This window comes from Geotrypetes seraphini, chromosome 4 (genome assembly GCF_902459505.1).
Source record: "Geotrypetes seraphini chromosome 4, aGeoSer1.1, whole genome shotgun sequence".
NCBI classification, from domain to species: domain Eukaryota; kingdom Metazoa; phylum Chordata; class Amphibia; order Gymnophiona; family Dermophiidae; genus Geotrypetes; species Geotrypetes seraphini.
Window position 1 is genome coordinate 173,222,715 of NC_047087.1, and position 27,897 is coordinate 173,250,611.

General features: G+C 42.1%; 1 protein-coding gene across 7 annotated transcripts in view; it reads right to left on the reverse strand.

Annotated features, from left to right (window-relative positions):
* The window catches only part of MTSS2 (MTSS I-BAR domain containing 2), a 296,388-nt gene extending 274,680 nt beyond the window's left edge, over positions 1-21,708 (reverse strand). For 6 of the 7 annotated variants that reach the window (XM_033941223.1, XM_033941221.1, XM_033941218.1 and 3 more), the window contains exon 1: positions 21,580-21,708. In XM_033941223.1, the coding sequence (XP_033797114.1) occupies positions 21,580-21,648 (69 nt within the window). In that variant the 5' untranslated portion in view covers positions 21,649-21,708. The remainder of the gene's footprint in view (positions 1-21,579) is intronic. The other variant, XM_033941222.1, reaches the window with a different exon arrangement.
* Positions 21,709-27,897: the final 6,189 nt, after the last annotated feature.

Here is a 27,897-nt window from a genome sequence, read left to right on the forward strand (position 1 = left end):
ATAAAGACAGTTTCATATTTAGTATCACATTCCATCAAGTACTCTGCCACAAACAAGTGAATTTTAAGTAATTGCCTAAAAAGTACAGCATTTCTGTATAATCTTAAACTATCTAGCAGTGCATCCCATAATCTTGAACCCCCAACTGCAAATGTAGCTTGACTTGTTGATACATAATGCACAGAATGAACTGAAGGGCAGTTTCAGAAAAAGATGCAATGTTCTTGGATTTTTCAGTAGAAATACAGAACAAAATAGGAAAAACTGGACAAAGAAGAAGAAGGTGGTGGATGCCTAGAATATCAACCCAGAGGAGGTGGTGAAACCAAAACCAATGATAGAATATGAAGGATCCATATATGGAAAGAGGAGAGCATCAACACCAAACCTAGTAGGCTTAGAAGGCAACTCCAGTAGTTGGGAAGTAAAGCCAGTGCTGGGCAGACTTCTATTGTCCATGTCCCAGTTATGGAAAAGCAGGTCTGAATGGACTGGAGTGGGGCTTATTGCAAATCCAGCAGTTGGGAAGTAAGGCTAGGGTTACCAGATTTTAGTTAAATAAAATCCGGACCCATAGCCCAGGCCCACCCAGTTCTATCCATGTCACACCCCAGCCCCAGCCCCCCCCCCCACCACACACACACACAACCTGTTCTCGTCAGTCGGAAGGGCATCCGTGCATGCGCGGAAACAAAGTGATGATGTCATCGCATTGCACCGCGCATTCCCTCCCAACACAGTCCCAAAGAAGCAGTTTTTCAAAATCCGGACAAAGTGCTGGGTTTTGAAAAGCCGCCCAGACGCCCCCTCTAAAAAGAGAACATGTCCATGTAAATCCAGACATCTGGTAACCCTAAGTATGGCAGTTCTTAAGGTGAAAATAGCAAGGATAGATCAAGAACTAGTATGTACATTTTATATCACATTCATGTCATATGCTAGGAGTGTATCTCAGAGGAGGAGAGGAAGATACCTTAAGGTTGTGATAGCAAGTAAAATGTTTATGCTTTCCAAAAATACTAGGCATAGGGGGCATGCAATGAAGCTACTAAATTTAAAACAAACTGTAGAAAATATTTCTTCACTCAAATGTATAATTAAGCTCTGGAATTCATTGCCAGAAAATGTGATGAAAGCAGTTAGCTTAGCATGGTTTTAAAAAGGTTTTGATAACTTCCTAAAAAAAGAGACCGTCCATAAGTCATTATTATTAATTAATTTATGTATATATACTGTTTATTAACTAGACGGTTTATATCAATACATACATAATACTTGACTACAAACAACAAATGACAATATCATACCATATTCTCTCCTAAAATTGAACCTACTTCTTCACTAGACAAGCAGTTGCCTCAGAAAAATGCAAAAACAAAAATTGTTTTTAATCATTTTAAAAATTTAAATCTATTTGCACATAACCACAGCTGACCAACCAATGCATTTAACACCTGCAATGCAAAAGGCAGTCACCCTAGTCTCAGTATATCTCTCCTTTACCATCAAATTCAATAATTTCTGGACTTGGGAATTTCTAGGATAAGCAGCATAAAAATCAGTTTTTTTACTCCAGCAAAAATGACAAAGACTAAGGGATACTCAATGAAGTTACAGGAAAATACTTGTGTTCAATTCTGGTTGCCATATCTCAAAAATGATATTGTGGAATTAGAAAAGGTTTTAAAAAACAATGACCAAAACGATAAAGGGGATGGAGCTCCACTCAAATGGTGAAAGGTTATATAATTCTATAACAGGGCAGCGACATTTACAGCACATGCCACCTGAGCACAAAAGAGTATAAAATACTATCACTTATGCGCATAAACCCCGGAATTTTATAAAGAGGCACTCAAATTTGTGCCTCCAACTTTTGCTGCGATTCTGAAACGCATGCAAAATTAAATTGGGTAATGAGCTAATTAACATCAATAATTGAATGCTATTAGCTCCGTAACTCTGCCCTCTCTCCTTGACAGTGTAACGGTCCTCCTCAACATGATGTAACTACTTCCCCTCTTGTACTAATGTAACCTTCCTTAATAAGGTGCTGTAACTCTTTCCCGCATTGCAACAGTGTAACCTTCCTCTAGGACAGGGGTAGGGAACTCCGGTCCTCGAGAGCCGTATTCCAGTCGGGTTTTCAGGATTTCCCCAATGAATAGGCATTGAAAGCAGTGCATGTAAATCTCTTGCATATTCATTGGGGAATCCTGAAAACCGGACTTGAATACGGCTCTCGAGGACCGGAGTTCCCTACACCTGTTCTAGGACATGATGTAACCTTTTCCCATGATGCTGCATGGGCCTCTTGTTTTTGTAAGTTGCCTTGAACCTGTATTGGATAAGTGTGATTAAGAAGTTCTGATTAGATTAGATTAATATTAATTGGCACCAATTTTGATTTGCATGAGTTTCTTGCTGACCCCTACTCTATGAAACTGCATATCCAAATCCCTATGGGCTAGATCAGGGGTAGGGAACTCCGGTCCTCGAGAGCTATATTCCAGTCGGGTTTTCAGGATTTCCCCAATGAATATGCATTGAAAGCAGTGCATGCAAATAGATCTCATGCATATTCATTGGGGAAATCCTGAAAACCCGATTGGAATACGGCTCTCGAGGACCGGAGTTCCCTACCCCTGGGCTAGATTCACTAAAATCAGCGATCGTCGCTACATCTTTTTTCATAGGCTTATGACAATCGCTGCTAACCAACCCGATTCACTAAACAGCCCACTGTGTGTTTTTCCCCTCGATTGCCCATTTTCCGATCCAGCCATGCAAATTAGTAAAACCCCATGCAAAATAGCCAAGCGATTGATTCACTTACATTGCTTGGCTATTTAGCATCGGGTATTACCGATCCTAAAACCCGATTGCTGTAGACCTGTCGGTATGTTACCGACAGGTCTGCCTGGGGTTTTTTTTCATGTTTTTTCAATGGCACAGATATTTTGCGTGTATTACACAAGCAAAATATCTGCCCATAAAAATTTTTTTTTAAACCCACTACTGCCAACAGCCCACCCCCACACACCCTGAAAATCATGCCCCCCCTGATAAATGCGGCGACCCAAAAACAAATGGCCCCCCTGCCCCAAAGGTGCCTGCCTGCTCCTTCTCTCCCCCCCAAAAAAAAAAAATGGCAGGAGAGATGCCCACTTCCTCCTGCCCGGAAAGACCTCCCCCTCCCCCCAAAGAAAAAGGCAGGAGGGATGCCCACTCCCATCTGCCACCAGACACCACCCTCCCCCAACTTTGAAGTTGGGAACGGGAGGTACTGAAAACACCTCCAGCTCCTGCTCCTCCTGCAACAACACTGTAGTAAATTTAAAACAAACCAGAGAAAATATTTCTTCACTCAACGTATAATTAAACTTTAGAATTCATTGCCGGAGAATGTGGTGAAAGCAGCTAGCTTAGCAGAGTTTTAAAAAGGTTTGGATAATTTGCTAAAACAAAAGTCCATAAGTCATTATTAAGATGGTCTTTGGGGAAATCCACCACTTATTCCTAGAATAAGCAGCATAAAATCTGTTTTACTACTTGGGTTCTAGCTAGGTACTTGTGACCTGGGTTGGCCACTGCCGGAAACAGGATACCGGGCTTGATAGACCTTTGGTCTGTCCCAGTATGGCAACTCTTACCGTATGTTCTTATCTTCACCATGCAGGTATTTCAGTGTGCCATCAGGCTACCTACAGATGATGAGGCCTGAGCCTCTTCCCAATCCACTGCTGCTTCTATTCACACCACCCCCTTTTCTCTGCCCACTGATGCTTTATTTTCAGCGGTTCATAGACAACGGCGCGAAATACAAAGGCGCACCCAGACAATTGAGCGCAGCGCGGAGGCACGCACCACTCAAAATTACGTTTTTTAGGGGCTCCGATGGGGGTTTTTGTTGGGGAACCCCCCACTTTACTTAATAGACATCGCGCCGGCGTTATGGAGGGTTTGGGGGTTGTAACCCTCCACATTTTACTGTAAACTTAACTTTTTCCCTAAAAACAGGGAAAAAGTGAAGTTTTCAGTAAAATGTGGGGGGTTACAACCCCCCACACCCCCACAACGCGGCGCGATGTCTATTAAGTAAAGTGGGGGGGTTCCCACACACACACACACCCCCGTCGGAGCCCTAAAAACAGTAATTTTGAGTGGCGCGCGCCTCCACACTGCGCTCAATTGTCTGGGTGCGCCTTTTGACCTGACACCATTTTCAGCTACGCCACCACTTCTTTGGGTGATGGGTAAGTGCAGCCGGTCACCTATCTTTTGGGGCTGAAAGTGACTGCTGGTATGGTTGATCACATTATCCCCAAAATTCTATACATGGCGATATGAGTTGCGTGCACAGTCAATTTGCATGCACAATTTAATTGCATAGCAATTCAATTAGTGGTGATAATTGGGATCTTAGCAAGCACTTATTGGTGTCAATTGGAATTGAAATGTATACGTGTAGATTTAGGTGTGGGATCCATTCCTAAATTTTACACATAGTTCTATGGAAGGGTCATGGATAGATCAGAGGTATTTCTGCAATTTACATGCAATTTAGGTACGAGGAGTCACACTATCTTTCAGTTGGTGTAAATGCTCACGCCTAAAATTCGTTTCCGTTCCCGGTGTACTACGGACCGCTATAGAATAACTTGTAAGTTTCATGGCTCCACATCATTCTCTTCTTGGTTGGGCTGAGAACATTTTGGAGGCCCCTCATAAGCATTATTGTATAAACAGTAACTAACTTTGAGTGCCTTTTATAGAATAGTTAGCTAAGCACTATTTTTTTCTTAGCTGATTTTTTTTAGCTGCAATTTAGTCCTATTTGTGTCTGCAGCTAAAATCTGAAAAATCCCTTCTACCATTCTCTTCCCATGCACACCAAACAAAGAAAATCTGTAGGTTAACTGTAGATTCTCTGGATAGTTTCTGGATAGGCATACACAACCCTCACTGGAAAAATAACTACAGGAGGCTAGTAGGGATAGGAATAAGAATGCCTAATTATTTTGCTCCCCTCCCCCCAGGTACACAGAGGACATATGGTGACACAGCAGGAGCCTAAAGACAGGAGCCTTGAGGGTGGTAGGGAGGCCATGCTCTGCTCATTAAAGAAGAGGGGAACCAGCAGTAGAAGGCAGGACTCTTGGTCTCCATTATACAAGGAAGAGAGGCATATACCGTACGTAGTCTGTATAAGTAAAGTGAAGGCAAAAGATATCAAGCTTGCTCAAAAGTATGACAATTCCTTGGTCTCCTTTGCGGTGTGCCATCATTCCCGTTCTCCTACATGTCCTCAGTATTCCCTTTCCTCCTCTGCTCCTCTGTAGCTACCTCTCTGCTGCTCGCCTCCTTTCTACTCCTGGTGGCGCTTTTGAAAGACAAGGCTGACCTCCCCTCCTGCTCCTCTCTCTTTTCAGTGTGTGTAAATCACTCTGTACTTAGGGAAGTCCCTTTTCACCTTTCTGGGACTTTGATCTCCACATGTCAGTCTCCCTAGACTAGACAAGTAGGATGCAACCAGGACTTGGGTCTCTCTTTCCATCTTACCAGGTCTCCTGCCTGCAATCTCATTACTCTCCTGGATTCCAATCCTTCTCCATGTGTTAGATGTGGAACTAGCAGCACCTTTACTTTCCCTACTTCTCTTAGAGATGGGATTCTCTCAATGATCTCTTCTTTCTTCATCTTTAAGCAGCCTGTGCTTCAGGGTACAGCTGTAGGCCAGACTCACCCCTCTATTTCCTTTACGTTCCTCCTTACCTGATCTTTCCCTCTCCTCTGCTGCCCCTTAGCCTCTGGGTTAGAGTTAATGTTGGGTCCCTGGATAGGTGACCTCCACCACTCTTCCCACTACACCTTCAATGGAATACCCAAAGGGAAAACAGAAAGGAAGACTCCAGGCACCTCTCTACACCCAGTTTTATACTCCCCTCCAGTTTCCAAAAAACACCTATAAAAAGGCTTTTCATGACTAGGCCATACCTTTATTTTTTTGAGTGATACAACTCTAGCGAAGGCTCCAAGAACATTCCTCTTTGTTACTACAGGGAAGGTACATTGTGTTGTCCTGCACAGGACCAGGGAATCCTATCACCCCATTGCTTTATTGGATCACTGGTAGGGTTACCAGATTTAAAGACAGACAAACCTGGACGCATGGCTCTGTCCTGTTCCGCCCCAGCCCCGCCTCATTCTGCCTCCAGTCCTGCCCAATTCCACCTCCAGCCCCGCCCCCCCCAAAAGCCTCAGCTCCGTGCATGCTTGTTGAAGGCCATCTAGACACAGCCAGAGCTCGGGGCTTGCCAAAACCCGGACAAACTGCTGGGTTTTGGAAAGTCCATTCCAGTCCTCTAAAAGAGGACATGTCTGTGTTTTCAAAGATGTCTGGAAACCCTAACCACTGGTCCCTCTCTTCCTTGTATAATGGAGACCGAGAGTCCTGCCTTCTACTACTGGTTCCCCTCTTCTTTAATTAGCAGAGCATGGCCTCCCTACCACCCTCAAGGCTCCTGTCTTTAGGCTCCTGCTGTGTCACCATATGTCCTCATATGCTCAAATAAAAAACTGTACAGATGGACAGACAGACAGATGCAAACACCTTTCAGAACCAATGTTCTCAATTAAGCAAAATGCCTAAAGAGTTTGATGTTGGAGTTCCAGGCATAGTGGTAAACAAAAAACACAATAACGATCATGCTGGCACTGTAGAAATGTCAATGCTAAGTAATTATTCTGTCCGGCATATGGAAAAGCAGCAGATGATCAACTGACAAAAGATGCAATTAGAGACTGAGAAAATTCTTTTGAAAAACATCAACTTAATATAAACATACATACATAGTAAATGACAGCAGATAAAGACCTGAACAGTCCATTCAGGCTGCCCAACCATGCATGCTCCACAGTAACAAAGTAAATGACGGCAGATAGAGCACACCTCAACATGTTGCCTCTATTATTATATTCTATGAGCTCCAATGCAAATATTAAGAGGAACACTGGTAGTAAATTTGAGTACGATGTACATTTTTCACCATGCCATGGGGAATTTCATATGCTATTTTTCTACAGCTGCAAATCAGATGTGTTGAAATAACAGTGCATAAAAAGTGGCTATAAAAAAGCAAGCTGGTATGAATCTTTATTATTTGGCGTTTTTTGTTGTTTTTTTTTTTATTAAAAACCAACAGCTACACTTCATTGAGGTAAAGCCATTTTTTATGTGAAAAAACAAACTATGAAGACCATTTTGTGTGCTAGATTCATGGTTAACAAACAGCTTTGCATGACTTTGCATCGTAGGAGCTCATCTTTGAACATGAATAAAATTTTGCTTATGGCACACTATGTACTTAAATTTTGTAAATTGTACTTCATTTGCTGAAACAAAAACAATGCATGCTATTGCATACACTCCCTACCTCCCCTTTTACATAAGCGCGGAAGAGGATTTTAGCGCCGACCGGCGCACTGAATGCTCTGCACTTCTCCGACACTCATAGGAACTCTATGACCGTCAAAGCAGTGCAGAGCATTCAATGTGCCGGTCAGCGCTAAAAACTTTCTCCATGCCTATGTAAGTGTTTCATTGCAGGATTTAGGACCCCTTTTATCAAGCTGTGTTAGGGTTGTTTTATTGTCAGCCATTGCAGTATAAGCTCAGACGCTCATAGGAATTCTATGTGCACCAGAGCTCTTACCGCAGCAGCTGACAATAAAAAACCCTAATGCGGCTCGATAAAAGGGGTCCTCAGTGTGTAAAGGACCATTTTCAGTTTCTGCACCTTGGGACATAAGCATACAGGACTGTACTCAATATTCCATGGGTAATTAATTTATTTATTCACATATTTTAAAATATAAATCCTACCTATTCATAGGCAGGTTACAAAATATACATGCAGAAATTATTAACACGTGGACAGAATCCACCTCTCACATTCCATTTTTACATGTAAAACACTACAATCTAAAAAAAAAAATACAAACATCTCCATATAACTGCACTGTTAAAAAATTTGTTCTATAATCTTATACTAAACTAAACAAAAACTTAATTTTATAGACCAGGTCATCAACCAAAAGGAGTTCGACTTGGTTAACAGTAATGTAATGCATAACACATAAACTTGATAAGGAAAAGTAGGCTAGAGTAACTAGTTTCCAATTGATCAATTAGTCTAACATAAAAAAAAGATTGTACAAATAAATGAGTCTTAAGATGTCTGCAAAATTGTATAGTGTTCTTATACAGACATATGTTACCTGGCAACTTGTTCCACAAACCTACTGCTGCCACTGAAAATGCGGAGTGACTTGTTACATCATAACATACTGTATCTACAATCAATCGCATAGATGTATCAGATCTTAAGCTTCTCTTTGGCTTATATATAAACAAAACCTGTTGCAAATACCATGGTACCTGATCATATAATCTTCAATGTATAATCATCAACAGTTTATATTGCACCCTCCACATAATTGGCAGCCAGTCTAGTTGTTTTAAAAATGGGGTCACAGAAGCATTTTGGATTATCTAGAGTGCATGTAACTTACTTCTTGCAATTCCTAAATATAGGCAGTGGCGTACCTAGCATATGTGACACCCGGGGCCCATCATTTTATTGGCACCACCCCCCATCTGTACGAAAAACATGATTTTAATAACAAGCCACACGTCACACATGAGTACCTAGGAAAAGGCAGCATTTTACATATTTCAGTGAGCAGTACATCAATATTTCTCAACCTCTCTGGTCGTCCTCCCACAATCTCTTAACTATCCCTTCTTTGAAAATAGTAGGCACTAGAAGACATGACATGTTTTCCATAATGGGTCCTCAATGGTGGAACTCTCTACCTCAATATAAAAGAAGAAAAAGACCTCACTTCCTTAAAAAAATCCTTAAAACCTTATCTTTTTAAAGATGCTTTTAATATTTAAATTTTAAACATGACAAAATGATCCAGGTTTTAAATCTCCCCCCTCCTTACTGTTTTGCCCTTCTCTGTTTATTCACTCTAAGAAAGAATTGTAACTTTTCCCTCCTTTCCTCCCGACGCATGTCTGTTTTATTTGTAAGAATTATGTTATTTTGTTAGTCTTTGTAACCTAGTTTCTTTTGAGAAGTTTGTACATTGCTTAGAAAATTGAATAAGCGATACATCAAATATTAATAAAACTTGAAACTTAAAACTAAACAAGCCAGACCACTACAGATCAATCCTACACCGTCAATCCTAACAGAAAACCATGTCTTTCGAACACACAGAACACAGAAAACACCTTCGCCTAGTATGGAATATGTCATCACAAATTAACCCCTCCCCCTTTTACAAAACTGTAGTGTGGATTTTAACCACGGTGGTAACAGCTCTGACGCTCATAGAATTCTGAGCATCAGAGCTGCTACCACCACTGCTGGCGCTGAAAAACGCTCCACAGTTTTGTAAAAGGGGGGATAAAACAGAAATACATAGACAAAGGTTAAATTGAACCAGCAAGAAGCTGGACTCTGCATAAAATGCAACACCACAGAAACAGTGACATATGTCTCCTAAAGCAATAAATAAATAGAAAATTTTTGTTCTACCTTTGTCTTCTCTGGTTTCTGCTTTCCTCATCTTCTTGTTACTGTCTTCCTTCCACCCACTGTCTGCCATCTCTCTGCTCCTCCCTATATGGCATCTTCTCTCCTTCTATGCCCCTTCCAGAAACTGCATGCCTCCCCCTTCCATCTCTCCTCTAGACACCCCCCTTTTGGTCTGGCATCCATCATCTTCCCTCTGTTCCCTCCTAGTCTTGCATCTTTCTCCTTTCATCTCTCTTTCCCTTCCCCCTGTGGTTTTTAGCATCTCTCTCTTCTCATTTCCTCCACTCAGATCTGATATCTCTGTCTCCTTCCCCGTTCTCTGGCATCTCTCTCTCTCCTCTCTCTCTTCCCTTTCCTTCTCTGGTCTTCCTTCTTTATTTTCTGCCTCCGTTTAAATTAAATTATTTCTTACTATGCAGTCCTCAGTTTCCCTCTTTTCACTATGTCTACCCATAGCATGCCACCCCTTTCCTTCACCACTCCACTATCTCACTAACTCTATCTTCTTCCCCCATCCAGCATACGTCCTTTTTCTTTATCCCTCCTTCCATCCAGTATGTGTTCTCTTTCTCCACTTCCATTCAGCATTTGCTCTCCCTTCTCCCCACTTCCATCATCTGACCTCTTCTCTCTCCCCTTTCTACCAACTTCCATCTGCTCCCTTCTCTCAATATCTCCATCCACCACAGGCCCATCTTTCTCCATTCCTCACCTTTCCGATTTTGGCAACAAGATCTGCAAGATCGTCCTCTCTCCCTGCCCTTTCTTTCTCCCTGCCTCCCTTTCTTTTTTTTCTCTTCATGCCCCCTTTCTTTTTTTTTCTGTTTCCCTGCCTGCCCCCTTTCTTTTTTTTCTCTTTCCCTGCCTGCCCCCTTTCTTTCTTTCTCCCTGCCCTCCACCAAGCCACTGCTGCCACCATCGGGGAACAGGCCCCAAAGCCACCGCCACGGCTGCCCTAAGCTCTCTCTGCTTCCCTGCGTCGGGCCGACCAGCATTCCTCTCCCCGACATCAATTCTGCCGTCGGAGAGAAAGTTCCGCCCAGCCAGGCAGCGATTAGCTGGCCCGAACTTCCTCTCCGACCTCAGCCTTAGTGGGGGTGCACAGCCGGCCAGGTCCGGAAAATGGTCGATCGCCAAGGCAAAGTGAGTCTGTCACGAGATCTCGTTCTCTCCGAGATCTTGGAGAGAACGAGAGCCAGAAGGCTTTGAGCATGCACAGATGCTCAAGGCCCAGCCCAGGCAAGAGGCGGGAGATTTCTTTCAGTCGCACAACCGGCAGATGGGGTAAGGAGCATGTTTGGGAGGAAGGGCAGGCGGATGCCGCTTTCAGCATAGGGGTGCAATGCGGTTTTCGCGGGGGGGCGCGATGCCGGTTTGGGGGGTGCGATGCCGGTTAGAGTGGAGGGGAGGGGGTGATGGAGCAGCGCCGGTAGCCTTGGGGGCGGGGAGGAGGTAGAATGAATCAAAGCGAGTTTCCATTCATTCCTATGGGGAAACTCGCTTTGATATACGAGTAACTTGATTTACGAGCATGTTTCTGGAACAAATTATGCTTGTAAACCAAGGTTCCACTGTAATCGTATTAACAACACAGGGAGATGGTAGACAGCAAACTTCACCACTGAGCTGTAGTTGTTGCAATTACTTGTGCTGCCGGTGATCTCTGGGGTTTCATCAGACCCGGTGAGTGAGGTCCAGCTTACTCGAAAGAGAGAAAGTTCACACATTAGCATGTATACCAAAAACTAAAGGGAAAGTTTCTTATCATTTTTACAAGTCATCCTCTCTTAAGGATAACGATGCAAAGTTCCTGTCATCAGGGCAGGGTCAAAGGATCTGTCATTTGCAGAGAGAGGTTGCTGTATTTCATAGGGTAACTTCTCTATATAAGGCTCAACTCCTCCTCAGTTGCCAACTGGCTCCTACCTCCTGCTCTCTCATAAATCAAAAGATATGTCAAGCTTAAAATCAGTCAGTTTGTGACCTCTGGAAAAACAAATGGATCTACTCAGGAGATATCTGGGGCAACCATTCACCTATACACCATGGCTTGAAAAAAAAAAAAAAATTAGGGCATAAAAGAGTATTGAAAGAAAAGCGATTTTATTTATACCTTTTTTCCAGTTGTAGCTCAAGGAAAATTACATTCAGATACAGCAGGGTATTTTCCTTCCCCAGAGGACTTATAATCTTTTTTTAATTAATATTTTCTATATGTTGCAAGAAACATTTTGGAAAAATGAAGATAAAGATAACCAGAAAGAATCAATAAACATACGGTATTAAATCATTCAAGTCTACATCAAAGGAGAACAAAGAGAGAAACAAAACTGAAAATTGATTACCACTTAAATCAGCAATTTTGTCAGGCACTATCATAAATATACTTTTAACCCTAAACTAAACTAACTTACTTCCAATAGTTTCTCAGTAAATCTCTAAAATCTCAGTAAATCTCAGTAAAAATCAGTAAATCTCTAAAATCAGTAAAACTTTAAAGATTTCCCTAACAGAAAATTTTCTAAGTGGGAATTATAATCTAAGGGCTCCTTTACTAAACAGTGGAAGAGCTTCTTACCCAGGCCAGCGAAGTAAATACTCCAACACTCATTCAATTTCTATGAGCATCCATAGGCGTCGGAACGGGGGAGGTCACAGGGGCCATGGCCTCCCCCCAAATTAGTGGTTGATGGTTGAAGCCCACCCTCTCACCCATTTCCTGATGTTGTACTTTATATCTTCAGGGCAGCCACTGCGCAGCGTCAATAAATAGGCCTGCCCAGGAACCCTTCATTCTACTTCCAGGGGCAGGCCTGCTCGATGATACTGCGCAGTGGCTGCCCTGGAGATTTAAAGTACAATGCCTGGTGGAGGTAGGAGGTGGAGTCGGGAGCTGGTGACGGGCCATGCCGCAGGATTCTGCTGGGGCTAGGCCGGAACTCCTGCCCTCCCCCCCCCCCCACCAAACCAAATAGCATTCCACTGTCTATGTGAGCGTCAGAACATTTACCTCGCTGGCCTGCGGTAAAAAGCTGTTCTGCAGTTTAGTAAAACCCAACGTAAGCTTGTACCAAACAACTTGGGCCACGATCAAGAGTGGCGATGGGAGCTGAAATAGCTTTCTCCAGTTTTGAACCTGCTTTTCTAACCATTAAGCTACTCCTACATTCAAAATCACCTTGCCTCCAATCAGTGGCGTAGTAAGGGTGTGCGGCGCTCCACCCCTCTTCCCTGTCCCCCCTGCCGCACGAGTGCCCCCTTCCCTTTCCCCATACCTTTCTAACTTCTCCGGGGTAAGCAGAATGCCCACGTCGGTGTTGGCTTGTCTTTGACGTCACTTCCTAGGCGCGGGTCCCAGAAGTGATGTCAGAGAGAACACCGATGTTGACATGGGCAGCAACCTCGCACCGGGCAAGTAAAAAAGGTATGGGGAAGGCAAGGGGCGCACACGCATGGCAAGGAGAGGAGCAGGGGGGGAGGCAGAGAGGAGGAGGGGTGTCATGCCCTTAGCAAGAGGGCGCCCAGGGTAGACCATACCTCCTTACTACGCCACTGCTTCTTAATACTCTGAATATCTTTTTTATTTTCAAGCTGTAACAGGTCTCTGAACTGGCCCACAAGAAGCTATCCTTTGCACAGAATCCAATGGTCATTACCCTGAACAAGACAAGTAGCTACAGTCTCTCTCTGAAAGAGAGAGAGAGAGCAGTAGTGTGCAAGAGCTTACTGCCAAGAACTTTTCAGAGTTGACTTTAACTGCTTTGCAGAGTATAACTTTTCCACAGGAATAATGGTGGAAGAATGACGTTTAAGTATATTACCGGCCGTATCGAGATGGAAGAAGAGATTCTCTTTCTCAAAGGACCCTCAGCCATAAGAGGGCATCCGCTCAAACTCAGGGGCGGGAAATTTCATAGCGACACCAGGAAATATTTCTTCATCGAGAGAGTGGTTGATCCTTGGAACAAGCTCCCGGTGCAGGTGATCGAGGCAAACAGCGTGCAAGAATTTAAGAGCAAATGGGATGCCCATGTGGAATCCCTTAGAGGGTTAAGCCAAGGGAACCTGTCACCAGGAGTGGGATCCCTAGGATAGTAGACTTGGGGGTGGGTCAGTAGAGTGGGCAGACCTGAAGGACTATGGCCCTTATCTGCCGTCATCTTCTATGTTTCCTCTTCTTAAAGAAGTTCATTGGCTTCCAATTGTTCACAGAATCTCCTACAAATTAGCAATATTAACATTCAAAATATTAACAACTAAAGCTCCATCATTCCTAGAAAGGTACATTATTCCATATATTCCTACTAGAAGTTTGAGATCAGAGGACAAAAACCTTCTAGTAATTCCATCGCTTAGTATAATAAATACAAGACAAGATATGATCTTTGGTGTTACTGCGCCCAGAATATGGAATTCCTTACCATCATTTATTAAGGAAGAAAAATTACTAAGTAAATTTAAAGGATTGTTAAAATGCTGATAGTACAAGGATGCTTTTGAGACCTAATCATCGGAGTCTCTTTTGATCCCATTCATTGCTTAAACTCACATGTCCTCTGTCTTAGTCTCCGAGAAATTGAATTTTTTTTAAAAAAAAAGTTCTTAATTTTCTATTCCATTTTTATCAATACTTTTAAAATTTCTTACCCTCCCTTTGTATTTTCCTTTCATGTGTCCTTTACTATACTTATTGTAGTTCTCCCTACTTCCCTTATGTATTGGTACTTCATGTTCGTGTGTATGTTGGTTGTAGTTAATAATTAAGATTCTGTTTTAATTGTAAATCGCTCTGAATTAATGATATTGCGATACATCAAAATTTTAATAAAATTTGAAGATAGATAACAGTTTTATTCCCAATGTCTTAGGCTGATCCACTACCCTCAGCATACTTGGACTGAAAATGTGGCTTCAGTGCTGGCTCAATGAAATAGGACCGGGAAGGGGGAAGGGGAATGATGGAAATGAAGAGAAGAGATGAAAGATTATAATGCAATGACCCTAGGATTCTCCTTTGCTGTCTTGTCAGATTCCTCTGGGAACCTGAAAGGTTTCAACAATTCATTATGAAGATATCTTCAGTTTGTTAAACTGGCTAATATAACCTCAGGGCTTCAGGGCCTGCCTTCCAATCCTCATGGGCTTTTTAATTCCAGTGAAAGGAGTACATGACAGGGCTCTCTAAATGGTAAGCGTGAATCGAATAAGGGTTAGCAGAACCCACCAAAAAAGAATACCCTTTTAAAAGACAAATTCTGCAACAACTACAAAGTGCATATTTCTTTCTCTTTTTTTATCTTTATTAATTTTCAAATTTACAATAAGTGTGTCAATATGTTAAAACAGATTAACAATAAATATATCACTTAAAAATCATCAATAATACAAATGATATGCTCTTATCTCCCACCCTTCCCACCCTTTCCTATTATATAATCAAATACCTATCAAAGTACATATTTCAATAAAAAAAAATCTGGTGGGTGTTGAAGTCACCTTGTCCTTAGGAAATGAGCACAAATTTCTTTGCAGAGGTAACCAACACCATAAAAAGATGATTCCCTACATAGACAGATAGATAAAGTTACCTCAAACCTGTATATTTTAGGGGTATTCATTTTTGTTTAGCTTCCTGTGTCATTTAGGAGAATTCTTGTTTTGTATTTTTCATTTTGGTGGCAATGTGGAAAAAAATGAGCTCATTCTCAGTAAACTGCACAGTCTTCACAACGAGTGCTCTCTCTTTCTGATATAGAAAACACCCCAAATGTCAGGCATTTCCTGTAGTTTTGGGCCATAACGGACAAAAAGGAACGCAGGAAATGTTGCTATTTCTCCTGTCATTTCAAATGAATGCAAATCCCTGGTATATTCCACATAACAGAACAAACAAAGGCAAAACCAACAAGATCCGTAGTGAAAGATGCAAAACACAACAAGGGAAACGGCAGAAACACATACAATGATGCAGGCTAAATTTATTTCTATAAAATAATTGAGTGCGGTTAATAATACCACCTTAAAAACAAACCTAGGGACCCGACACGGTCCGTGTTTCGGTTAACACGCCTTCATCAGGGATCCCAGGTCGATAAGGGATCAAGTAAAACCGCAAACGAGAAAACAGTAAAAATAACCCGCAGCCTATGAAAGAGCAAGCATCAAGGAACAATCCGGAGACTACGACGGGAGCTCAAGGCAGCCATTTCCTGTGAGCGATCTGCACAGGGCAGGAGCATGGGAAGATCGCTCTTGCCCCGAAAACCTGCTAGACCACCAGGTAAGGCTTAAGGGTGGAGCTTACAGGGCTTAAAATAGCCGTGAGGGAAGCGGGGGTTAAGGGCAGAACTGGCCCGAATATTATTCGCGTTTTTTTAATATTCGTGGGCTGGCTCTGCTCCTATCCCCCATGGATATGGAACGAGAAGTGTAACACCAAATAAACAAAACCTATATCTGCAATAGTTGAGAACAACATGAATACACTCCCAAAGCCAGCATTCCTAAAGCACATACTCAAAGCTGGAAATGGAATCCAAATAAAGTTGAATTCAACATCCTACTACAAGCTAAATGAGTAAGGGAAGACCAAAACCGTTCCCAGATCTGTTGAAATGCAATGCCTTGCTGTGAAGACATATCTGCATAGTGGCTGAATATCGTTAGCTAGCCATATGGCTGCAGCACTTGCCACTGTGTATGTACATCCACTGCCATCACTTCTACAGATGGAAGTAGAGAATGTACAGACAATATTTATTTTCACACAATGAAGTCACCAAACACATTTAGAAATTAGAGAATGACACTGGGACAAATATATCCCCGTCCAGTCCCGAGTTCTGTCCTTGTCCCTGCCCCATCCTTGCAAGTTCTGTCCTCATCTGCATAAGCCTCAAACAGGGACAGGGACAGAATTCACAGGGATGGAGAGAGATCCCACGGGGATGATGGTGTATGTTACTCGATGTTTGCATCATATATTCATGGATTTCCTTTGGATTTTTTTCTACAGGAATAGGAACTTCATGATGGCTCAGAGTTCCACACATGAATCTGATCTAATCTAAATCTTAGATTTATATACCGGGTCATCCCTAAAAACATAGGGCTCGACTCAGTTTACAATAAAATATTGATATTAAAATAATTCATTAAGAATTACATTCTAAAAAACGTTGAAACATAGTTTTCAGGATTTTATGAAAAACCTTAAGAGAGGTGTATGATCTTTATCTGGAAGGGAAAATCATTCCATAACGCAGTCAATAAAAAAGAAAAAGAATGAACAATTTTGTTAGTTGATTGAATATCTTTAACAGAAGGAAAAGAAAGCTTGTCTTTATGAACAGTTCTACAGCCCAAAGATTCTGGTGAGTTCAAAGTCAGAGATATCAGCGAATCAAACAGTCCATGAATTCCACACTTTGAAAAATAAAATAACACTCTTTTCAGCTACAGTGGCAAAATAATGCTCATAATTTAAGAAGTTGGATTGGCTGAGAACTTTTCAGCACCCCCTCATATATTAGACATATGGCTGCAAATGTAAAAAGAGGCTGAATTAATATGTTTGACATTGAGAGCAGTAGCACTAGTTATCAAGATTTCAGCCCTGGCTACCATGAAACCGTCACACACATTCATAATTCGACCATCATATAAAGCAAAACAACAGCAATAAAACACAAACATAATAGCTTATCTAGAGTGGAAACCACACTACTCATTTACTTACCTCATGTTTGGATCAGAAATGACTAGGCATTTCTGATTTAAGCAAAAGGTAAATAAATGTGAGATGTGCGCTCTAGTCTAGACACACTCTGGGGGTCAATTTTCAAAGTGTTTCAATCTCTTAACTTTGAGAGTTATGCTTTTGCTAGAGCCAAGTGCTATATTTATGCTCAAAATGTTACCAGACTCCTAAATGTTGAAGCCTCAATTAACCACTAACTGAGGTATATAAATTTAAGAGTTTAGGATGCAGTGGGAGGGGCCATAGGCCCCTTTCACTGCATCCCAAGATGCATTAGGAGGGGGAAGGCCTGTCATTGGCATTACACAGCCCTGTAGGCAGGAGGGAGTGGGCTTCCCTCCTGTCAATCTGTACAAGGTAGAAGGGGTCCGTGGATGTGTATGTGTGGGGTCTAATAATGTTGAGGGATGTGGGAGATGGTCTGGGGATGTCAGGGGGATATTGAGGGCTGTCCGGGGAAGGGGTGTTGGGCTCCAAAGCTCAGCTGATCCTGACAGAAGGAATCCCCATCAGCTGAGCCGGCAGGAATCTCCAAAACCGGCTCATCTGATGGGGATTCCTCTGCAGCGATCAGACAAGGTACGTCTACAAAACTTGCTTTTGTGCATTTTTCATGTGAATGTTTTTATTTTTGAAAATGGCCAAAAAAGATAGACGTCCTAAGGACCAAAACTTATACATAGGTCATTTTCAAAAATAAAAGCTAGAAGGTCTGGCCGTTTTGAAAATGGATATTTTTGTCCCATCGAAATGCCCCTCCACGTGTCTAACTTTCATAGAATCACACTAAGCGCTGTACTAGTTGACCCTAACTTTTTTAAGAGGACTATATAGAATCTGCCCCCTTAGCCTATGGGAATAATTGGCTTCTTTGGATTGGTTTTGTTTGCTTACTGAACTATGAATATACCATATGTGATAGATGCATGAATGGACAGTAGCCAGGGCTGAAGCCTTGGAAACTGATGCTAGTGTTTCTCAAGCTTCAAATTTGTGTTGTCATCTCCTTTTCGTGTCATATAAACAATTAAATTGTGTGGTTCCCTTATTTGTCCACTTGGATGTGTAGACACAAAGATTGACAAATAAGCTGTAGATGATGCTTTTTTTATTGGACAAGTAATGATTACTGACTAAATTTCAGGAGTCCATAAAATCAGGACACAATCAATTGATATTGCCTAAGAGTATGTAGGTAAAATACTGGTTGCATTACATGGGTTGTGTGGTATGCACTGAAACATCCCTGCCTTGGAAATTACTCTTGGAGATTTGGAGCAACCCCTACTCCCCTCTCTCAGACTCCCCCCCCCCCCCCCATTCTTTTTCTTTATCACCAGATTAGGATATCACATTCAACCCAACCATTAGGCGGGACTGGGCAACAGCTTTTGGGTAGTGACAAAGATGCCAAATTACCCAGTTCCAGGCTGGAGATTTTGGGCACTCCTGGATTTTCTGATCATCCCATCCTGGTGCATTATGGGACTTGCAGCACTGATGTCAATGGGCAGATTTAGGCACTACAAATCCTATACCGCTTTAGGATATAAGTTCAAAGCCTCCAAAAATCTCCAGCCTGTAACTTGGAATCTCTGTAGTTCAGTGTCTCGCAAACTTTTCCAAGCCGTGGCACACTAAAATCGGGGTCAATGTGATGATGTCACATGTATGTGTGATGTCATCACATTGATGTCCGTGCATGTGCTGAGGCCCTCCAGACGGGGTTCTGAGCTTGTTAACCCTAAAATGACTATGCCGATGGGGAGGTGCAGAGAGCAGGAGAGGCGCTGGCTGACTCACCTACATGATGTGCCTCTCGTGGCACACCTGGAATCTTGCCACGGCACACAGTTTACTATACACTGCTGTAGTGGCAGAGAGCAGCTGCAGTCAAAGCAAAATAATAAATCCTGACAGCCACGCAACGTAAAAGAAGCAGTAAAGAAGGTGATCATTTTTCATACTGACCATTCTGGAACAGGTAGTTTGGGGGCTAATCATGATTTATTTATTTAGCCCGTCCTCCCAAAGGAGCCCAGAACGGGTTACAAAGGTACATTCACAGTATAGAAGGACAAAATTATTGAGAGACATTTTTGGCAGACATAGCTTAGAAGAATTTGTGGTGTGGCATTCGTAGAAGATATTACATAGCGGGCTGTTTCAGTTTTGAGTGAATGACCAGGTGGTAGTGTGAACCGTCTCTCTGTCTGAGATCTCAGGTTGCCCAAGAAACCTGAAAATTAATGGGGAAGGGGGGAAGACAAGGCTGAAATCTTGCTTAGAGTATCACCTAATATTCATGCAGGGACCTTTTCAGCTGTTGGCTTTTTCCAATTTCACTTAAAGTTAGCCACAATGGATTTCTTGGGGTGGAGACCCCTTCTTCGAGTATAATAATGCTGCCTGAAGATACACAAGAAAATTGCAGGTTACTTTACATTGGCTGTTTTGTAGTACAGTATTTGTTTTCAAAGCTGAACAGAGCTGAAGGTAAAAGGATGGAGGAGAGGGCCGGGGAGGTGCTGGGTTTGCAGAGAGGTAAGAAAAGGAGCCACACAAATAATGTACAGCTACAGGAGTCAGCTAAGCAAACCAGAATGGCTTACTTAGGGACCTTTAGTTCCAGTTAAATGTCAATCTTTCTGTAAACAATTCCTGTTGTGTGAAGTGAGCCTGGGCACATTGATAAACCTGATTTAAATTGATAGTTATTTAATGCTGTCATTATCATTGAGGTCAAAAAGGCAATCGCAGTTGCCAAACTCCAGCTTAGATAAAGTTCACTTTATCCAGAAACTTTTATCTGGAAAATATAACACGTACATCTAAGTTACTTGTTTCTCATGCCTTAAAATAAGGGATATATAATACAGATAAAATTGACTTTTAAAACCACCACTAGAGATTGATAAATCCTGGCTTAAAAGTTTGTCCTTGCTGTGTACACCTTTCATCACTATAGAAATGATAAATAGTATCTTAGCAGTAATTTTAGAAAAAAAAAGCTGAGCATGCTATTATCCCTAATTTAGTTCATGTTTTCTGTCAAAAATGCTACATAAAGGGTTAACAGATCAGAAGTTGGCAAAGTTTTTAGCCAATGCTAGGGGTTGCGAAGGAATGATTTAAATATAATTTTGATGACTTCTGTGTTATATATCTGCAATTTTTAGTCTGTTACCTGTATGGACAGGATCTTTTTTTAAAATCAATTTGAATCCATCTCCAACTGTTAATAAAAGTGGAATATAAATAAATGCCTAATTAAACCCACTTAAGTAGTACCGAGTACACCTTTCCATTTAATTAGTTTAATGTCATTTATACTGGCATTTTATAGCCCGCTTCTACTTGAACTGAATAGGTAAAGGCAGACTAGAAAACCTGATTAACTTAACCTGTCAGGATTAGCTAGTATGCATACTGAAAACAATATAAATAAAGTCTAGTTAGGAAGGGGTTAAAAACCCTCCCTCCCCTTGGCTTTATATTTTTTTTTTCTTGGTAATGACAGCATTGTCTGAACGACTGCAGCAAACTGCGAAAAGAGGAAAGACAAAGCTAATATATGGTATGTCCATACATTCATGTATACATAGAAAGAGAGCCTGAGGATGAGAGAGAGAGAGAGATAAGACAGGAAGGAAAGAACAATGAGGAATAAAACGAACGAGAGAGAGAGGAACAGCAAAGAGTAGGGGAAAAAAAAAGAGAGAAAAGATGTAAAAGACCAGCTCTTTTCCACACATTCCATGCTGATGTCCTGAAAATACAATCTTCCCAGAAGGAGCCATTCACTTCCTCCCATCACCTTCCTTCAGAATCCGCCTCTTTGCACCAAGAAGGATTTCCCATCCATAACCATAAATAATAAGTATGATGACTCTGCATTCATAAAAAAAAATACCAGATACTCCACACCCCCGCGTCTGAGAGCCACATTTAGCACTCGGCGGTGCCCACGTAGTGCTGGGCAAACATGGCATCAGCGCAGATAATTACAGAAGGATGCGAAAACGCACAAGACCCAAAATGAGAGGCTAACGAAAGACTACAGAAGCTCCCAGCTCCAGATCTACAAATACCGCGCACGCTGCTTATCGCCTCTCTGCTGCCAACAAAAGGGGGGGGGGGGAGAAAGACCATATTGCGGTGTTTCTGTTTTGCTCTCGGGGGGTAATATAAAAGCAAAAGCCGTCTTACCTTCATGTCATTGATGATGGCTTGGAACAGCCCACCTAGGGCACCACATTCCTTTTCCACCGTCTCCATAATCGGCAAAATCCCAGGACAAGCAAAAGGGACTCCAATAGAATCACAAGCAATTTTTTTTTTTTAAACAAATTTCAATCCAGATAAAAAGAGATCTTCAAGCATTCATCAAGGGCAAAAAAAAAAAAAAAAACCCCAAAACCCCCCCGGCTAATCGCAATACTTAGTCGATTTTCCTAAAGATCCAATTTCAGACTGGAACCGAAAACTGAAGAACTCTCCCCTCCGTTTCACTCCAGCTCTCTCGGCAGTTTATCCCCCTCCCCGATCGCTTCTTTTATTGCTACTGTCAGTCTCACCATTCAGCAGTTCCCAGCTCCAGGAAAGAGGGCATTCGGGCTTCTAAAGCCATCTTTTGTGAAGGTGCCTGTCGTTTTGGAGCGGTCCCGGTAGATGCTGCACTATGCATTTAACAAAAAGAAATAGCACAAATAAACGCTCGGCCAAACGAGCGCTCGACGCCAAAATAATTCACGGAGAGAGAGAGAGAGAGAGACGTGCACCGATGCAAAGGAGGGGGGGGGGGAACCAAAAACCAACCACACTGGACCGAGCCTCTTATTAGGCGAGAGGACGAGACAGAAATTGGTTAGCAGCCCGCAAAAACTCCAGCGGGCTGTAACCTGATCGGAGGAGGGCTTTAGCGTTGTCACATGGAGCCTGGTGGGAGGAACCCACTCCAGAGAGAGTGAGAGGAAAAAAGGCGGGGACGGCCCTGTGGGAACTTAAAAGCGAGATGCCCCTGCGCTAGGCTAATGTAATAATGGCTTTGAAATTCGAGACCGCGGGTTGCTTCGCTGCTTTGGTGAGCCGGGGGAGGAGGACTACTAGCTCTGCCAGCCTGGAAAGTGTAAACGTGATCACATGAACATCTTGTTGTCTTCAAGCTTTCAGTGCTTGCTTTCATTGACTCCTGTTCTGCTTGCTGTGGACTCGGGTATTAAGCACTCGTCGAGCAGCTACTGGTGTTTTTTTTTTTTTGGGGGGGGAAGGGCTGCCTGCGATGGAGCTGTTTATTTAAGGGACCTGCCGTTGCCCTTCCAGTCTGTAACCGAGGCCACACGCACCTTTCTCTAGCAATCCTAAGGACATAAGCAGTGCCTCTGCTGGGTCAGACCAGAGGTCCATCCCGCCCAGCAGTCCGCTCACGCAGCGGCCCATTCAGGTCAATGACCTGCATAGAACCCCTCTATCTATTCTATACCCTTCAATCCCCTTATCCTTCAGGAATTCATCCGAACCCTTCTTGAAACCCTGTAGCGTACTTTGTCGTATCACACCCTCTGGAAGCGCATTCCAGGTGTCCTCCACCCTCTGGGTGAAGAAGAACTTCCTAGTATTGGTTCTGAAACTGTCCCCTCTTAACTTTTCCGTATGCCCCCTCGTTCTTGTATTTTTGGAAATTTTGAAAAATCTGTCCTTCTCCACTTTCTCCATGTCTTTCATGATCTTGTAGGTGTCTATCATGTCCCCTCTAAGCCTCCGCTTCTCCAAGGAAAAGAGGCCCAGTTTCTCCAATCTTTCGGCATCCTCTCTTAGTATTGGCTATAAATTGCACGTTCCTATCTGCAGGTGAAAAACCAGGCGGTAAAATGGGAGCCTTCGTCTCCAGGGCAGGATTAACCAATAGGCCAAGTAGGCATGTGCCTAGGGCCCAAAATGATCAGGGGGGCCCGATGAAGGAAGGTATCAACATTGTTTTTTCCAAACAGCGATGGGCCCCTCCAACATTGCAGGCATACCCCCCTCCCCCCCCCCCGATCTGCAATGCATCCCCCCCCCCCATTGACGGAAAGTAATACAAGCAAGCAACACTGGTAAGAAAGGCAACGGGAACTGTAATTGTGCAAGCGGTGATTCTTGCCCAAAGCTTCCCTCTGACGCAGCTTCCTGTTTCCACCTGGGCGCATGGTGAGGTGGGGCGGGGCAGGGGGCCCAGTGTACTTGTGTGCCTAGGGGCCCTTGACGAATTAATCCTGCCCTGTTCGTCTCTCCTAAATAAAGTCACCCTTGTATTTGGGGAATGGATAGAATAGAGATTTGCATTTTCAATCCTGGCTCTGTGATTGTTCTTAAGTGCCTTAACCATCAGGGCTGGGACTTGCCTCATCCCCAACCTCATCCCACCTTATCACTCCCACAATAACTTAGCAGACACCAGTATGGAATGCATATAGCTCATTTATTGATTATATCACATGTTATTAAAAAATCCCTCCAGTCATGGTACATGGGCTTGTCGTGCCACTGGGGCTTGTGTGCATTTGAGAAGCTGAAAGCTATGCCATTGGTATTTTACTACAAGCATGGTCTCCCAAGGCGGACAGGTTTCAGTGGAGATGTCAGACTAAAGATGTATCACTCATCTGGGCAGCAACTGATGGGCAGTGTTGGAGGCAGAGGATTGCATTTTATGCGACAATGGCGAAATCATTGAATTTATACTGCGCAGAAGGCCCAGCAATCTACTTCTGTATTCTGCCAAGAAAACTTGACGATGATGATGAGACCTAAAGAATCGCTATATAGTGCTGGAAGATGGTCCCCTAGGTCTAAAGGCATTTACTGTGCTACTAGGGAAGCTGACAGATCAAAGCCGCCAATACATCCTAATGCTGATGTTGCTGGACAGAAAAGGGAGATTAGAAACATGAACCAAGGAAAATTGGAAATTGTGAAAGATTAAATGACAAAAAAACCCCCAAAATTGACTTGATATGGATCGGTGAACTCAAATGGACAGGGCCATTTTCAATCAAACAAGCATTATCAAAAAACAAGTCACCTGGTATCGACGGTATTCCAATTTAATTAATCAAATGCTCAGAAGGTGCTATCATGGCCCTCACTCAACTGTGTCAACAGATTTGGAAGGAAAAAACATGGCCAACCGATTGGAGAATATCACTGTTCATACCTATACTGATGCCAAGGACTGTAACAACAGAACAATCCCCTTAATTCCACATGCCAGCAAAATATTGCTGAAAATAGTACAACGAAGGATACAATCGTACGTTGAGCAAGAGCTACCCGAAGTTCAGGCTGGTTTCAGAAAAGGTCGAGGAACAGGAGACATTATTGCCAATGTTAGATGGATATTGGATAAGAGCAAAGAATACCAAAAGCCCCTATACTTGTGCTTCATTGACTACAGCAAAGCTTTTGACTGTGTAGAGCATGATAAACTATGGAGAACTCTAGCACAAATGGGAATACCCAAACACATACTGTAACTAAGCTAATAAAAGAGCCTCTATGAAAATCAAGAAGCTGCAGTGAGAACAGAATATGGTTTCCAATCTAATCTAATCTAATCTAAACCTTAAGTTTATATACCGCATCATCTCCATGAGAATGGAGCTCGACACAGTTTACAAGAACTTAAAATAGTGGGTAGAGAAGAAGAAAAAGGATTACATGAACTTATGTGTAGAAGGGGGGAGAGAAAGGGGGGAAGGATAGAGCTACAATTTGCTGAAAAGCCAGGTTTTCAGTTGTTTGCGGAATAACTGAAGGGAGCTCAGGTTCCGCAATGAAATGGACAATTAAGAAGATGCTGCGGTTATGCTTTAATTGCTTTTCAAAACTAAGCATTTGCTTCATTTTGGTGATTTTTTTTTCTGCTTCAACATAAGTCCAGCACTAGGCAACCTCTTAAAGATAAATTGGCATTATTTTTGGGCAACTGTCAAATTATTGTTGAAAACTGCACTCTAAACATTTTATGAGACTATGATAATTGCACTTTATACGATTAAGGGCTCCTTTTACTAAGCCGCAATAGCGTTTTTAGCACGCGCTGAATATTAGCACGTGCTAACCCCGTGGTACATGGCTAGAACTAACGCCAGCTCAACGGTGGCGTTAGCATCTATCGCACGTTGCAATATAGCGCGCTAAAACTGCTATTGTAGCTTAGTGAAAGGAACCCTAAATGTTTTCCTTAGACAGTTGCTCTTTGGAGTTTTTCCGGACCAAAGATGTGTCTCCATGCTTCAAAATTTGTGTGAAAATTGAAGCAGGAAAGTCTATGTGGGGAAATTTGTTTACTTAAACCCCTATTAGACACTGAGGGCTTTTCTCCATTTTTTTGCCATTTCTATATAGTACATAGTGCTGTGGGTAATAGTGGATGTTTTTGCTATTGAGAGGATATTTATAAGCATCCTTACTTGAGTTTTTTTGTTTTTTTCCAATAAAATGTGATATCAGACAAGAATGTATCTTGTCACCTTACCTGTTCAACCTTTATGGCAAAGCTATCTTCAGAAAAGCAAATTTGGAAGAAAAGAGTGTTGGTTTCAAAGTTGGAAGCTGAAATATAAACAACCTGCACTATGCAGATGATATAACTCTCATCACCAGCAGAAAAAAAAAAGACATGCTGTATCTATTGAGAAATATCAAAGCTGAAATTTAAACAACCTGCTCTATGCAGATGATACAACACCCCTTTTAGGCAGTTTATTTCTTGATATACACAGAAATTCTTCACTTTCAGTTGTGGCACCTACTCTTTGGAACTCTCTTTCCATTTATCTTCGTGAAGAAAAATTGTTCTCTACATTCAAAGCTCAATTAAAGGCATTTTATTTCTCTCAAGCATACATATACACACCTGTATATATGGAGATATATATTGGTTAAGAGCAAAGAATATACTCTAATTTTTATTTTTTTTTATTTTTTAAGTAGGTTATATTATAGTTTCCCCTTTTCTTCCCTTTCCTTACGCAAACTTTATTGTAATCTAACCTTATTGTTTTTCCCTTTAAGTGTTAGGGAGTTTGTTTTTGTATTGTTTTACCTCCCCAATTTATATTCATTGTAAACCGCTTAGATTTTAACTTTGTTTTTATATTTGCAGTATATTAAATAAATTGAACTTGAACAAAGAAGACATGTTATATCTACTGAGAAAAGTCAAAGCCGAAAGTCATAACATGGGATTAGAACTAAACATAAACAAGACGAAGATCATGAACATGGAAAATAATTAAGATTGAAAATAATTAAGATTTTGAGCTTGAAGGTGATAGAATAGAAGTTGTAAAGGATTTCAATCTCCTGGGCTCTTTTGTTAACAAAAAGCAACTAGCAGGGAAGAAATATTCCGCAGAAGAGCCCTTAAGTCGCTCTTCAATGAAGGATCTCGATAAAGTATTCAAAGCAAGGTAATAACACTCCAAACGAAGGTCAGACTTGTCCATGCACTCATTTTCTCAGTGGTCAATTACAGATGCAAAATATGGACACTACGGAAACAAAACAGAAAGAAGATTGATTCATTTGAGCTTTGGTGCTGGAGGAGGATTTTATGCATGCCATGGACCAGAAGAACTAACAAATCGATTCTGGAAGAGATCAAACCAACCATGTCACTTGAAGCCCAAATGATGAAGTTACAACTGTCTTATTTTGATCACACTGTCAGAAAAGAAAGATCATTGGAGAAGGACATCATGTGTGGGAAGATCAAAGGAACCAGGCAAAGAGGGTGACCTGCAATCAGATTGCTGGACATGTTGAAAACCACCATGGGGATGGTGCTGGAGGATCTTACCGGACTAGCACAAAACTGATCTCTTTTTAGATCTATAATTCATCAAGTCACTTGGATTTGAACATGAGTTGATAGCACCTAACTATTAGTCAACCCAAGCTACAAACATCAATTTTTACTGAAAATAACCCCTTTTCCTCCGCCACTCATCCTGGCAGTTAAGCGGCAAGATCCTAGAGTCTCTGCTCTGGCCCTGCCTTAATCATTCAGAAATAAATCCAGACACATGATAAATGTATTCCATCCCACCTATTCAAACCCACACATTTTGATCAATCCACTCATGTTGCAATTGGAAGTCCCCTCCCCTCAACTTCAACTATAACCCAATCCAACGATTAACTTTCACAAGTCCTCTGGTCCATTTTCTGATTTCCAACTGTTGGGGTCAGGGCAGGATATCTGACCAAATCCCCCTTGACCTTGGGTACAAATCCAAAATCAGTCTTAAATAGGTTATACATTTAACACATTAATAATGTGATTGACACGTTAAATGTTTAACAGTGTTAAAAAAAATTTTAATGCAATTAACGACATCATTGCCTCTCCCATCCAGCATTGTTCTCTCCCCCTCCCCCACATTCTAAATTGCACTGTTTTGTCTCTCTGTTTTCTCCCCCTCCTTCTGACTCATCCATTTTCAGTGATTTCAAGCTCCTGCCGGTCTGCTGCTTGTTTTC